Consider the following 16851-nt stretch of genomic DNA (forward strand, 5'->3'; position numbering starts at 1 on the left):
ATATTTACTTCGCGACGGAATTGCTTTCCTTTCTTCATACAAAATCTTTGGAAACTTTCCAAAAATGTCAGTGCCTCATGCAAAATTATCCATTAATTGTGATTTGTAGTGCTTCACAAATGTGACTCCCTTTGTTTATTTTCATTCTTATGCCTGACTTCTTTGAAATAAAGTTCATTTTTAAAAAAATTACTTTTCCTTTGTGTTGTTCTCAAATATGCCTTTTTCTTCAAGTTTTAGAACGTTTCATTAGATAGCAACATAATATACAGAAATGTACCTCGCTGCATAGAATTTTTTCTTCAAGTTTTAGAACGTTTCATCAGATAACAACATGATATATTGAAATGTACCTTGTTGCATAGAATTATATTATGGTGTTTTTGCAAGCTCTTCTGAACAGTTTTAAAACGTGTCTTATCATTCATTATACTGTCCCTAGACCTTCAATTTTAAGCATTTTCTGTCACTCTCAAAGTTTCACTTTTTCCCATTTTTCTTCTACTAGTTTCTTTAATAAAATAATTGAAAAGAACACAAGATGATAAAGCAAAGAGAATTAAGTCATTATCTTTAAATTTCTCAGAGAATTACTCCGGTCAATATTTGTTGCAAGCATATAGCGCGAAAGTAAACTTTGGCGACTTCAAGTTAGCATATACAATTAAAAGAATCTTACAGGTTTTCTAAAACTTTTCGTTCAAAAAATAACTTAATTAGAAATGAGTACACTTAGAAGTAAACGTTACGTAATAGCTTTCCTTTCTTCGTACAGAAAGCTTTGAAAACGTTCCAAAAATGTGAGTTCCTCATGCGCAATTATCCTATTGATTATAACTTGCAGTGCCTCAAAACTGCGACTATACATTTTTTTGTTTTCATTCAAACACCTGACACCTTTGAAGTAAAGTTCATTTCTTAGAAAAACTAACTTTTCCTTCATATTGTTTTCAAATAGGTTATTCTTCAAGTTTCAGGACATTCCATTAAATAACAATACTTTACCTTGTTACATACAATCAAATTAAGGCGGTTTTAACTACTCTTCTGAATAATTTTAAAATTTTTCTTTGCTCCAAGCCCTTCAGTTTTAAACATTTTCTATTACTTTCAAAGTTTTCCTTTTTCCAACTTTTCTTCTTTGAGTTTCTTTAATAAAATAATCGAAAAGGACACAGGATGATAAAGCAAAAAGAATTAAGTCATTAACTTTAAATTTTTCATGGAATTACTCCAGTCAATATTTGTTGCAAACATATCGGGCGAAAGTAAACTTTGGCGACTTCAAGTTTCCATATGCAATTAAAAAAGCCTTACAGGTTTTCTAAAACTTTTCGTTCAAAAAATAATGTAATTAGAAATGAGTACGCTTAGAAGTAAACGTTACGTAATAGCTTTCCTTTCTTCATACAGAAAGCTTTGGAAACGTTCCAAAAATGTCACTGCCTCATACGAAATTATCCCATTGATTGTGATTTGCAGTGCCTCAAAAATGCGACTCAACTTTTCCTTTTTTCTTTCTTACGTCTGACTTCTTTGGAGTGAAATTCATTTCTTAAAAGAAATAATAAAAAATACCAGCAATACTGTCGGGGAATTTCTTGCGATGCGGAATAAAGCGCTTATGATCTTTTCACAAAGCGAACCAAAATAGCGATATCTGCTAGTAATTTACATATTATCTAATCTCTATTTGAATTCGTATTTCACCCTCCTTTTGTTTGAACAGGAAGCGGGAACGTAATTATGGATCGCTGCTGTTTGACAAAGTTCTGTACAGTAAATGTACTGTAACGTTTACTCTCTGCATGGTTCATTTTCCTCGGTTATCCATTTTGCATATTACTTACAATTCAATTACTCATTTTGCTGTCGGCTTTAAGATGTTCAGTCAATGACAAATTGAATCAACTAGAAACGATTCCACTAAAGCATTTTCAGATAATACAATTCTGTATTTGAACGATGATAGATACACTGAATTAATGAAACTTATCGGAATTTGTCCATTCTTTGTAACTAACATTTCCTGCACAAAAGTTTGCTCAAGTATTTGAAATTAGAACTAATTATGTCATGAGAACAACTAATTTGTTCTTTTCTTATGTTAAGAAACTCTATGGTATGTGTTTGGAGATAATATGGATAAATGGTGTTTGTTTCATTTACTATGGGATCTTTTTTTTTACTTTTTCAACATATTTATAATCATTTGATTAGTTTTTATTTTTCTAGAAAAAATTTTTATGTTTATTTAATTACATCTTGTTTTGAAATATTATGAACTTTTAATTCGAATAATGAATGCGTATTTCAAAATGTGTTATAACTTTCGTATCGAAATAAGCAAATGAACTTTTTTACTGAACTTTTAATTCGAATAATGAATGCGTATTTCAAAATGTGTTATTACTTTCGTATCGAAATAAGCAAATGAACTTTTTTACTCTCACAATTAAGTTCTAGTTTTAAGCACCACACTTTGCTCAGTATGTATTGCTCAATATGTTTTTATGTATTGTATAGCAATATGCTCATTTGCTGAATATGTTTTAAGTTTTTAAAGAGATTCTTAACACTATTATAAGTAATTCAAGATTAATTTTGAATCTTAAAATAGTTTAAAAAACATTTCTTGTTATTAAAAGCGAAGTAAATTCTTTAAAATAATTTTTCAAAATCTGGTGATAAATTTAATTAAAAGGGATGTATGCAATGTAGTGTAAATGCGAATTTTAGTACTGTGTTTGCCTAACTAAAGCCTGCATTTTTTGTGAAATATCTAAAATTTTAACTCTCAAAGTAAACCCTGAAATGTCGAACATTTTCTTGTTTTCAATCTCTTGTACTTTGACGAATATATATATATATATATATATATATATATATAATAAAAAGCTTCAATTAATCTTTTTATGTTATTTCTTTTCTGTAAATCCTTTTCTTAATTTATTATTCAAAACGAAATGCTTTCTCACACTTTTAAATTCTCATCCTGTCTTTTAATCTATTTTTAGCTCAAGTAATCATTAATTAAAAGTAAGATATTTTCCCCTTTACTCTTTGTGGGAATCGCGACCTATTTAATAAACCAATTACAATTACTAAGATTTCCCTTATTCTCTACAATGGAACATTTTACGTATTTACTTTGCAAGATTTTCCCTAACTTATAATGAGGAGCACAACATTTCGTGACCACTTTGATAAACGCTCTCTGTCTAATAATTAATAAATAAATTTTGTACCCTCCTTCCCTGCCTAAGACCTGTTTTAATCCTTCCACTCGGCAACGATGTTTTATATATATTCATTCTTTTTTTACAACAGATATTGATGAGTGTTCTTCAAACAATCCATGTGCTCATGTCTGTCATAACACTCCAGGCTCTTACTCGTGTATGTGCCATCTTCACTTCCAACTTGGAAACGATGGTCGTTCATGTTTCCGTAAGTAAATCATCTTAATTTTCACATATATATTACCAAGATACATTTTTATTGCATGTGTACATTTGACTAATTATTTATTATAATTTAAAGATATGTATTATGTAAAATAATTTGATTATTTAAAAGATTATCAATCGCAAAAAGTTTAATTCGACATAAAGTAAATTTTCTTACAAGAAAATATATTACACTTAGTAAATAAAATAGTTCAGAATTTAAAAACAAAAACCCCTGTTATTTACAGGCATTGAAATGGAAGTAGTAAACTCTTGCGCAGATAAAAACGGTGGTTGTGATCAAAAATGTCGCCATGGACCTGGTGGAGCAATTTGTAGCTGCTATGCTGGTTACGAACTGGACGCAGATGGAAAAAATTGTAATGGTAAGGAATTTTGCTTCTTAAGTTTCGTCAATAAATATATTAAATAAATATATTTCTTTAATTAAAAATTCAAGTAAAATGAAGCCAACTATCTTATCTGAACTGGAAAAACAAGCCAAGCGTTATCAGAGAAAAACGCGAATATAACAAGAAAAACTTATTTAATTTCCTACACACAAAGTAGCTTTTAGTAAAATTGCAAAAAAAATGGTATAAAACAAATATTTTGATGTTACGATAAAATTGTTCTTTATTTTAAGCAAATCTTGTAAGAGGAAACTCAAAATTCTTTTGAAAATAAAAAGCACTTTTTGAACTAATCCTCTTTTAAGAATAAAAATTAATATGTTATAAAAGAAAATCTTACACTGCAAATATTTTTTCTTCTCCCAAGGGTTACAAAATATTTTGAAAGGTAAGTTTCAAAACGGAACAAATCCCTTTATGAGGTATTTTTGTCCTCTAGCGAAAAAAAAATTTATTTTAAAGAATGTATATTCTTTGTTATACGATTATGTATATTCTATTTTAATAATACGCGTGAAAAATCTCCATGTTTATGGAGAAAAAATATATTCTAAGTAGTAAACTTATTCTTTTACAACGAAGAATCTCTGCGGATCATCAATCACAAGATTTATTAATTTTTTGTTATTTTAAAGCTCTCTTTATTGTAGCATTGATTCTTATATTTTTGAATAACTTTTTATCCTTGAATATTTTAAATCATAAAAGGGCAATTGTTAAGAGGTGGGAGCCTGAGACAGATAAAAGTCTAAAAAATTAAGCTTAAATCTAACTCATTATAATTCTGTCAGCTTATTTTTGTGATAATAGTTGTTAAGTTAATTTACAATTCCGTCAGTTCATTTATATGATAATAGTTGTTAAGTTAATTTACAATTCTGTCAGTTCATTTATGAGATGTTAGCTGTTAATTTATAATTTTATCATTTCATTTATGAACAGTTAGATACTAAGTTAATTTATTCTGTCAGTTCATTTATGAGATGTTAGATTCTTGAGAAAGGAATCGAGATAAATTATTTCAAAAGTTTTCAATTAATTTCACCTAAACAATTTATTTTTTCTAAACGAAAATTCGAATTTTGGACACTCACGCCATTAACCGAGCTATTTGAAGGCGTAACAATCCTTTTTAAATAATGTCCATATGTCTAAAAATGTTTTCATTTTTAGACATATGGACAGTATTAAAAAGAATTGTTACGCGTTAAGAGAACAACCTTCAATTGTATACCGTAAAATAGTTTGGAGTATAGTTGACACCATTTTTGGTGTTGAGCTAAACTAAATACATTTTAAAGTATAAAAATATAGTTATCGTGCAAAAAATTACAGAAAATTGACAAAATAACACTTGTTTGAAAAATTAATGGGAATATATTATTAAAAATGTGCTTATTTTTTAAACGAATTGTTTTTTCAAAGAAGCCACAAAATGATTCGAATGCGCATGAAAATATGAGTTGTCAGTAAACAAATAAGCAGAAAATTAATAAATAAATAAATAAAACTATGAAAGTGAAAAAGCAAATTTAAAAAGTTGTGACTACATTGAACATGAAAAATTCTAGTTTACCTCAGCACTAAAAATGGTGTCAACTATATACGGAAATGTTTTCAGTGTAGATTTACTTGAAAATGTTAATAAATAACGGCACCAGATAAGTTATATTTTGCTTTGCGAATTATTTCTAAAAAGAGGAATCTAGTGTTTTGATACATGTCTAGATGTAACGATCAAACCAGCGTTATTATTTTACTGAAAATAAATTAAATGAGTCCTTTAAAATTATTTATATCCTCTTAAAAAATTTTTAGAATATTTTCTTAAAATATTTATTCAACAAAATTCTATTTTCCTACACATGAAATTACGAATAGTCCAAGTCTCGAAACAATCGCAATGCCGATAGTTTTTCTCATAAATTTATTGTTTAAATTAATCTGTTGTTTTTAAATTCTAAGAGAAAGGTTATAGTGTTCATTTTTTAAATGGAAAAGTACTTTACGTAAGTAGTGAATATTTAATGCATATGAGACAAGTATCAATCGAATTCAAAATTAGTTCTGGTAACTGTATATGCAATTCAAAATAATCTAATGTCCTAAATTCTATTAATGAAATTATTGTGTTATTTTTTTAAGTAGAAAAGTATTTTGCATAAGTAGTGAATATTTTTAGCATATAAGAATATAAAACAAGTATCAATCGAAATCAAAATTAATTCTGGTAACTGTATCTGTAGTTTGAAATAATCTGGCGTCCTAAAATTCCATGAATTAAGTTAAAATGTCAATTTTTTTAAACAGAAAAGTATTTTGCATAAGTAGTGAATATTTTATGCATATAAGACAAGTATCAATCGAATTCAAAATTAAACTGTAGTGACTGAATGTGTAATTTGAAATAATCGTATGTCCTAAAATTCTATGAAAAAAGTTATCGAGTTATGATAAATTACTTTTCGTTTTTGAAAAAATAACATAACTTTTTTCATAGAATTTTAGGATATACGATTACTTTAAATTACACATTCAGTTACTACGGTTAATTTTGAATTCGATTGATACTTGTCTTATGTGCATAAAATATTCACTACTTATTATTTTAAAAAAGAAAAGTAATTTAACATTATTAGTGAATATTTTATGCATATAAGACAAGTATCAATCGAATTCACGATTAACTGTAGTGAACATTATTTGTCATTATTATATATTGTGTTAACTTTATTGTCTAACATTATTTTAACCTTTGAGAAGTACCTAAAAAAATCTACCTTTCTTCTTCAGATGTGGATGAGTGTCAAAAAGGCTTATCCCAGTGTAAACAAGACTGCAACAATAGCCCTGGGGGTTATTCATGTGCTTGTCGTTTAGGTTATACTTTAGATCGAGATGGAATTACATGCAATGGTGAGTATTTTATTAGTTATTCACCTAAGAATTAGATCTCTATTAAGATTCGACACCTAGAGATTATTCCATTTTTTTTTTGTCTTTTTTTTTCTTAAATTTCTGTTTTGTTTTTTTCTCTCCATATTTTACTAATTTAGCCGTTGTCCTCATATGTTAAAATAAAGAAATTCTAGAACAAGGGAGCTGTTATCAGTGACTACTATGAACTTTAAAAATGTTTCAATATTCAGGAATTGGAGTTTTTTTTTCCAAAAAAATTAGACAATTATGTATTTTTCTGAAATTTTTATGTAGCCTCCTCAGACCTTGTGTTCGATATACCTAACGTCAAATTTTAAGCCTATGTAATCCTCAGAGTCACAAGCTTTTTATTTGATTTGATTCTTGCACCTTTATTATTATCTTTTAAACTACAATTTTTTCAGTCTTTAGTTCATGGAATTTAGAGTTATTTTATTGTAAATTTTCGAACAGTCATCACATTCGTTTTTATAAGGTGATTTAGCTATTTTTATTTTTGTTAGGTTTTCGTTACGTAAACGATTAAATATTAGCCTAGTGGAGCTTTTTAGTCGGTTAATCAATAAAAATTTTATATATGAAGCATTTTCCGGATTTCGGAGAATTTTATGATTTTTTCCGTTTTTGTTTCTATGACTCAAAGAGTGCTGCCGCAGACCAGCACTCTTTTAGAGAACGGAAAATTTTAATTGTTTTAAGAGAAAAAAAAACATCTGCTTGAAAAAAAAATTCATGAAAGCATTAGAGAACTAGAAAAATTCACTTTTAGCAAATTAACTGCTATTTAACTAAAAGTTTTTCTATGAGTGCTGTTGTAGACCAGCGTTCTTTTAGAAAATGGAAAATTGTAAAAACCTTTATTCGTTCAATTATTGGAGAAGAAATACTGAATTGTTTATTGCTTATTTCATGCATGGTTTAGTGAAAATTGATTTTCATTCGTTAAATTAAGAATTTTCCCCCTCCCAAAATATATTATCAATGCTCTCCTATACTAGACATTCAGGTTTACAAAACCCTGACTCCCGTGGAATCAAACTTTTAAACCAACCCAATCAATATTTTGTTTACGTTAGTGTAAGGCAATTTGGTTTTTGAAAAGTTATGCAAAAGAATGCTGAATATATTAAAGAGGAAGAAGAATTATTAAAAAAAAACTATTATTAGATTTGTACAAAAAAAAAATACGTAAAACATTTCTAAAAATATATCTGTCCATTGTCATGTTTAATAGACCCAATAGCAGTTTAAATTCTTAATAACAAAATTTAATTTACCTACTAAATTGAAATCCAGAAATTCAATTCAACTAAATTTTAGTCGTTCCGTACACTGTAAAACTGTAGTGTACTACTTATTCAAGTTTGGTGTTGAAAAACAAACTATAGTGTGAATGTTTACGTTTTTTTTAATTATTTGAAAAAATTTCCAAAAACGGTAAAAAGTTCATATATTTTATTTTTGAAATTGTTTTTATACCTTATTGTTATAATTTGTGGTGCACAAAGAATTTTCGTGTTTCTTAGTAAAAAAGGTTAAAAAAGATACTCCTGGTTTTGTATTAACATGTTAATTAATATATTTCCAATGAAATCAAGTCATTTCCGACATTATTCTTTTAACCAAGGAACTTTTACTATACAAAAAAATATACGAGTAAAAATGATCCTTAATTCTTGCAAATCCTTAATTTAAAAAACGACTAAACTTTTTTCATCAGACTTTTCAAATTACCTTACAAAGTAAATATAATAATTCTCTTTATTGTTTGATTTTTATTAACTATTATTAACAGTTTTCTGTAAAATCAAATGTGTGGTTTTTTAATTATTATTTATCCTTAAATTTTTAAATTCCTAACGTCGCGAAATCTAACTTATCTGTAACTTGTTTCTGCGTAAATTTTTCTTCATCGCAATTAATGTAAAATGAATCATTCACTTAAAAGAACATTGAAAATCCATTAACTGCAGGTTTTGAAAGAATACATCGTCTAAAAACGCATTAAACGGCTTAAGAGTCTAAAAAAAAACTGAAGCGCTAAATGGTGTTGTTTTATTAATTACTCATTATTATAACATTATTTTTATACGGTTTCGAAGAATTTTAACAGACTTCAGTTCATGCTACATTAAACTTTCGAGAAATAGTTTATGAAGAAAAATTATTTTTTCAGGAATAAATTAATCAAAAAGATAATTAAGTTTAACTTGTGTAAAATTATTTGAGCAATACCGGTGTAATTAATAAGAGACTATTACGTGCGTGTGTTTCGCAAAATAAATGACTTTTCGTCATTTTGCACTCTAAATATTTCTCATAAAATCATAAAAATACCATTTATGAAGAAACTTTAAAAAAATACTAGATTTTTTATTATACATTTATTCAAATGATTATTTCTTTTTGTTCGTTTACAAAAATACCCTTTCTAATGTACTGATTTCATAAGGGTAAGTAAGAAATGTATCTAATAGATTTTATTGTCTTTAATAATTATAAAAATGTCATAAAATAAATATAAAACTTTTTCTAAAGAAAAATGAATTGATTAGTTTAAATGATGGAGCGAAGCACTAAAATATCTTTTTAGAAAGACACTGAATTTTACGCAAGGTTTTATGTAATTTACATTATATTATATAATTTATTGTTATTTTATTTATCAACTACAGTTTGAAGAAGAAATAAAATAGTAGTTCTATTCAACTTTAATTAACTAAAATAAAGAAATATTAAATATATAAATAATACAACAATGATACTTCACAAAAAATGCTGCCAGATTTTATTTAAAGAAATATTTGGCTTTTTGCCGAACTAACTTGACTAATGAAAATGGAACCGTCTATCTTTTAATGAAAGATAGTCCATTTATGTGACAGGAGGTCACAACTACTAACTTTATGTCCCTTTTTATGACATATTTCAATATTTTTATCTTATATTCCACATTAAAATAGTTTGTTTTGAATTGCCATCAGCCACCGTAGAGTTATTTCGAAATCTTGCTACTTAATTTTAGATGTGCTACAGATTTTTATTTATTTATTTATTATTTTTATCGGTAAACATATGAATGCACCCATTTACTTAAAATATTTATTTTTAAGGAATGATTATAAAGCAGATTTAAAAGTTAAATACAGGTTTAAGGAAACGCGTGATTGTTTTGAACAAATAACGAGAAAAACGCACTCTATCACTTGAAAATAGTATTACAGTGCCAGAAAAAACTTTAACAAAATTCAAACAACTACAAGTATAATAGTAATTTTTTAATCGGCACTGAAAAACTATTTTCAAGTGACTGAGGGTAGTTTTTCTCCTTATCAGTGTATTATTTTTTATAAACTTCCAGTTGTGTTGACATAGTCAAAAAAAGTTTATTCAGCATTATAGTTCAAATAAGCTTTGAGTTAAATCGTATTTGGAGCAAAAATTTTAAAACAAATTAATATTGTAGAGAGCATTTTAATTAAACTTAATTAAAGTGTTTTAACTAACATTTCTGTGAATTTTCAATATCTTTATAAAACTAGGTTCATTAGGTATCTTATATATGTATGGTAGGCACACGAAGAATTGGATTTCGGGTATTAAATTTAAAAAAAAGTTTGTTTTAAAGGCCCACTATCCCTTTATGTTATAATTGCATAAATTTTGCTTTAAATCATTTTATAAAAATTAAATTTTTAATATCTTGGTGCGCTATAATTCATTTCTTAAATACCTGCCCGCAAAATCGATTTTTTATGCTTACACTGCAATAGTAGTTTCAATAGATGGACATTGGCAACTATATAAAACTCCCTCGGGGTTGACAAAATTATGCCGCAGGAAATTTAAAATAGTTCTCTACTTCTTGCATGGTTGCAGTTTTGCAGTTTTTTTCAAAATTTCGAAGAAAATTCAAAGATAAAAATTTAAGTTACATCGAATTTGACATGAAAATAAGATGGCGTTAAATTTCCTTTCAACACCAAATGATCCTTTATTTTATTATATTTAATGTAATAGTATTTGAAAGATTATTTTGAAAAATAAATATTTTTATAAAACTCACATCCAGATTTTTTTTTATTTAAAATAGATAAAATTACGATGAAAAAAATTTGAAATCGTCAGTGAGAGATCAGAATTTTATCGATGGTTATTGGAATTTATCGAAGAATCCGGGATAAAAATTTAAATTGCGTCAAATATCACACAAAGATAAGACAGTGGTAAATTCCTTTCCACCCCAGATGTTCCTTACTTTTCTTTAAATTTAACATAATACTGTTTAAACTATTATTTTGAAACATAAATATATTTATTAAGCTTATAGCCAGATTTTTTTTACATGCACTGCGATTGTATTAATAATTATTGGCAATTAAATGAAATACTTGAGATTGACAAAATTACCGCCGCAGGAAATATAAAATCGTCCTCAAGTGGTCAAAAGGTCAAGGACTGAGATCAAAATTTTATCAAAAGTTAGAAAAATTTAAATTGTATCGAATATTCCACGATGATAAGAAGGCGGTAAATTACCTTTCAACACTTAATTTCTTTTAAACAATTAACGAAACATTATTTTGAAAAATAAATATTATTATTATTTTACTTATTTTATAACTTTATTCCCATTTTTAAACTATCATATTTTAATATCCTTCCTAACGGGATTTTTCTCCAATAAGTTTCTCGGAATATTTCTTAGAAAAATTCTTAACTCATAAAGCTTTGATTAAGAAAATAAAAGTGACGTATAACTCCTTCCTCAATAATTTATCCAACTTTCTCGCTTTCTCTAACGGCCTTTATAATCCAAACTTAATCACGTTTCCGTAAATTCCATTGTATTATTCAATCATCATCTTACTAGACTTCATTAGCTTCGAGAGCCGGAACCATACGCCTAATAGAAGGCTATTGGAGTATATTGATTTGTCATAGACTCAAATGCATTTCTACTGAATCTATGGAAGTAGAGAAGATTTCGTCCTAGGATCGAAATTCAGAGCGCTTTGATGGAATTCCGCGAAAAGACAAGGTAATCAGATTCCCTGCTGTCCGTATATGTGAAATAAACATTCCGTTGATAATTTGGATTCCATCTTAGCAGAGAAGAGTGTCTACCATCATAATTTATAAGGAACTTTCATTTTGACTGAAAGATAATATGATTAACGGTTCAAATTCCTTTTTGAAATGGTTTACGTGTTTTCAATTTAAACATCTTAAAGTCCTGTGATAACTTCTAAATTTTTCGATTAATATTTTATTTCAAAGATATATTTAACAGGTTTCATTATAAAATCCTTGAAATATTTGCAGCTGTCATAGTTTTATTTTTTTTATGACCATCGTTGAACAGCCGACCAAATTGTTAGTTTGCGGCTATCAATGTCCAACTCCGCAGCCTTGTAATTTTGAACAAAATTCAGAAGACAAGGACACTCCTAGATCAAGTATAGGGAAAAATTAGCCTTTGTGGAAGTTTTTTCAATGGAACTAACCCGAATTTGCGTTGCACGGATAGGAAAATTACAAAAACCTCTCATGGTTAGCCTGACAGTAAGGGGAATCTGACTAATGATCCGTGTACAACTGAGAATATTTTACGTTAGTCGGTGTAAACCGAATGCGAAACAAATTTGCTTCAACCAGCCACCGTTGGGATTCAAACCCAGGCACCTCATTGAGAGGCGAGCGCTCTATCTCCTGGGTCAATAAGTTATCAGTTTTCTTTTATAGTCACCGTTGAACAGCCAACCAAATTAGCCTGGTCGGTAGGGCGATGGGCCCATATCCAAGAGGTCGTGGGTTCGATCCTCGCCGGCCGAAGACTCCCCGTGTAGTAAATGGTGACTGATGCACGTTAAATCTGTCGAGTCTCAAAGTCCTCCATGTTCCCATAACAAATCAATACCTCTGGGGGTACTGATCCAGGAGTTTCCTTGTCTTCTGGATTGGTTCAAAATTACAAGGCTACGGAGTTGAACATTAGTAGTCGTAAACCCATGAAATTGGGTCGGCTGTTTAACGACGGTTATAAAATAAAATTATTCAATTCTGTAGCCGTGTAATTTTGAACCCAATCCAGAAGACAAGGGAACCCCTGTATCAAGTATTGGAAAAAATTTCCTTCGTGAAAAACTTTTTGGTGGAACTTACCCGCATTTGTGCTACACGGAATTTTTTTACATCCCAAGAAAGGAAGAGCACGAAAACCTCCCTCAGTTAGCCCGACGGCAAGACCCATGATCCGTCTACTACTGAGGATATCTTACGTCAGTAGTATGGTCGATGAGAGCCTGAAGCAGAATTCGTATGAACCAGTCATTGTTGGGATTTGAACCTGGGTTACCTCAATTTTGAGGCGAGTGCTCTATCCCTTGAGCTATAACGACTCAGCTGTCATAGTTAAAAAATAATAATAATAATAAACTCAGATGACTAAATAAATTATAATCATTTAGAATTAGTTTAATCCCAAAAATGTTAGGAATACTCACTGTTGCAAAACACTGGTTTAGAGAAAAGTCTTATAATCTGTTCAATTTTTTCATTTTTTATTTAAAAAATTGGAAACTTGAAATTGTAGACTAGATATAATAATGTGGCAAATTTTCATTTTAAACTAAAATCTCAATTTTATAAGAAAGTTAAGATTTTAAAAAACTTCCCGAAATATTAAAGTATGATAAACTTTTTTAATTCACATAATGATTTCTGCGGCTTAATAAATATCAATAATTAAACTGAGTAGAATAAATTTTTACTCATAAAAAATGGCAATTAGTAATTTTTCTAATAAATTATTAAATCCATTTTCAGAACTCTTTTTTTTACCCATCAGTTTTTGATTATATATGTTTTTTTTAAGAATTAGAAATTAAAATTTAAAATTTTTTAAATGAAAATGTTATTGAAAATATTTGAAAAACAGCGACTTCAAATTCTAAAAACAGTGTTCAAATAAGTACCACAGCAGGAGAAACAGACCTAAAACCAAAATAGGTTTTTGAAAATCAGCGTAGTATAAAGAAAAGAAATCATTCACATTATCACGAACTTCATGCAAAAAAATAACTCTAACAAAACTACTGATCGGGATTTTTTAGATATAATCTTATGTTCATTTAATGATTCGTGTAAAGTAAAATTCATTAAAATTAAACAATTGCAAAATTTGATAAAAATAAAATTTGACTCCCAATAAATGAAACAAAGCTTGATTCTTGTTACAGGGTTACTCCAAACGACTAAAAATAGAAAATATGTTGATTAATATTTTATTAAAATATATTAAAATTAGAAACTTTTTCTAGCATATTTTTTCAGTTTACTATTGAAAGGGAATGCAAAGAATATTTTTCCTTTAAATATGAATAATTATGTTAATTATTTTGATAATATTAATGACAGCACTGTGCAGTGTAACCATAGTCTAGAGAAAAAAAATAAAATTAGGGACTAATGTTTCATGAACTTATTGTAAATTTTATATTCTTTAATTTCACATCAATATTAGAAATTCAGTTACTCATTTATAATGCAGATATTGAGTTTAAAAATATTTATGCTCGTTATTTTGCATTCTTGATCTTTTTTTACTGGTTTTCATAATTTTTCTGAACTTGGCTATCCTGGCAAAAAAAGTATTGTCAATAAACTTTAATATAATGATTGTATTTACACTTGCTGGGACCAAATCTTAATAGGCTCAATTCTGAAACAAGCAAATTCATTGTTGCACATTTATATTTTTCGGCGGATTTGAATTTTTAACCCTCAAAATAAGGGAGTTTTTCGTTTAATAAAAAATATCGTCCCAATAATAAAGGCAGAAGAGTGGTTTTTGCAATCCTAAAAAACTCGTATTTTTGAACTTTCAATTTTGAAAAGCTATTCGACTTATAACTTTCAAAATTTGGATTTTATCATTAAAAAATGGGTAGATTAAATTTTTGTAAAAGTTCGTATACAATTCAAATTTTTTAAATCATTAGTAAATTAATTTTTTTTAAAATATGCAGAACTATAATCGTTCCCCTTAAAATTGTTCTTAGATTTCTAAGTTTTCTAATGGTGTGCAAATATTTTATAATTCTGATTATTATGAGTCCAAATTTGTCCAAAAAAGTGTGTTTTTTCGGAAAAAGTACGTTTTTGTATTCGATTACATAACTTAAAATATCGTCTTAGATTGAATCTTAGTGTGTGAAAATACAACTATTAAATCAAAAGTAATTAAGGTGTATATTTTTTGTGCACACTGTATATGCATCAAGCTATGTAACGTAACAACTACTTAGTTTTCTTTTTTCTTCGCTTTTTACTTTAATGCCCCTCTTTCCTTAAAATGAGGTAAAATCAAAAGCTAAAATGCATAAATTTGATGTATAATTACTCAAATTATTTTTGTTTTCAGATAAGGACGAATGCCTAGCTAATAATGGAGGCTGTGATCAACTTTGTGAGAATACATTAGGATCCTATGAATGTATTTGTTTAGAAGGCTACAAGCTTTTGACTGATAAAAAAAGCTGCGATCTTGGTAAGTTAAATCAATCATCAAAAATAAGTTAAAAAGCAACTGATGGGAGAACATAAACGTAATATTTCGTTTCTTAAAGTTAATAAGATATTTCCGTTTTAAAATGGTTTGAAAGAATGTCTACTCGGAAAAAATGTTTCGAGTCAATTGTTTTGTATGAAGTAGCTGAAAAATAAAAAATCGATTTCTCGAAGCAAATTTCTGATTACCGTTTCTATTTTTGGTAACTGTAATTAGAACATAGAGCAGGTTAAAACAGAAATGTTTACATTTCATATCTAGTTTATTAAATTTTAAGTTTCAGATATTTTACTTTTTCAAATCTTGTTTGCGTTGATTTACCAACTAAAAGATTAGTTTAAGTTATAAAAACATCAGAAAACTTTTATTCTATTTCATAGTGTTCATAAAATCATGGTTTGAAATTTTGATAACAGTCTTTCCATTTTGTCCCATGATTTTTATTAAAGCAATGACTTCTGAGAAAAAATTATTTTGAAAAATGTGTTTTGATATAGGAATAATTTTTTTGTACGTTTTAATATCTTGTTCCTGGGCGACTATTTCTTTCGGATGAACATCCCCTTAAGTACCACCCGTCCGTAGTTTTTATCTTTATTTATTTTTTTGCGCCAGACATAGTTAACAGCACTTTTTGATCAACTTACATAGAGTATGTAATATCGTTCACCTTTGGCACTATACAGAGGTTTCCAAAAGTTATGTCATTAGTATACGGTAGACTCAATTGAAAATCCTTACTGGTAGTTAATTTTCTAATGTGAGATTTTTATTAAATAGTATGTTAAGTTGATAATATCTCGAGTTAATACGTAGTGTACTGTATACAAAATAAAACAGAGCACCTTAATGACTTTTAATCTAGTGATTGTATTTTCACTTACTAAGATTCAAACTTGATGGTGTAATCTTAAATGTGCTAAATAATTTGCGCAGAGGACATACTAAGCTACAAAATCGGGCACAAAAGATTATCTGTAAATGTGCATACTCTTTTTCGTCGAATTAATATTCTTGACCCTAAAAATATCAACCTAGCACAATAGTTTTGGAATAAAAACGGCTAACACTTCGCGTTTTTATCACTTTTTACAGATTTTGGCATATCTCATGGAACTATTTAAAAGAATCAAACAAAGATGAACGTAACTGTTAAGATCGTTTATGTAACGATAACCCGTGTAAAAAATTATAATTATTTATTGGCTTTTTATTTAATTTAATAATTGTTAAATGGTAAATTACATACTTAAAAATAATGTAAAATTAGTAAGTCTTACAATTAACTTTATGAATTGTACTTTAATGCATGATGTAAATAGTACAGACAGCAGTAAACGCAGCCTTAAAATTGTCATTAAAAAGGAATACATTGTAAGTACTTTTTCATAGTAAGAAAATTTAATTTTTGGACAAAAGTTAGACTAGTGTAAAAGTCTAATGAATTAACAAGGCATAATATTTAAAAAGTGTGAAA

At 27.9% G+C, this 16851-nt stretch overlaps 1 protein-coding gene across 2 annotated transcripts in view; it reads left to right on the forward strand.

Moving 5' to 3' along the window:
• The window catches only part of LOC107439276 (uncharacterized), a 288195-nt gene that overhangs the window by 211645 nt on the left and 59699 nt on the right, over positions 1-16851 (forward strand). For both annotated transcript variants that reach the window (XM_087154669.1, XM_087154670.1), the window contains exons 11-14: positions 3331-3450; positions 3698-3835; positions 6656-6778; positions 15228-15353. In XM_087154669.1, coding sequence (XP_087010795.1) covers positions 3331-3450; positions 3698-3835; positions 6656-6778; positions 15228-15353 — 507 coding nt within the window. The remainder of the gene's footprint in view (positions 1-3330; positions 3451-3697; positions 3836-6655; positions 6779-15227; positions 15354-16851) is intronic.

Source organism: Parasteatoda tepidariorum, chromosome 11, assembly GCF_982258835.1.
Source record: "Parasteatoda tepidariorum strain Cologne lab strain chromosome 11, Ptep-v5.0, whole genome shotgun sequence".
Taxonomy (NCBI): Eukaryota; Metazoa; Arthropoda; class Arachnida; order Araneae; family Theridiidae; genus Parasteatoda; species Parasteatoda tepidariorum.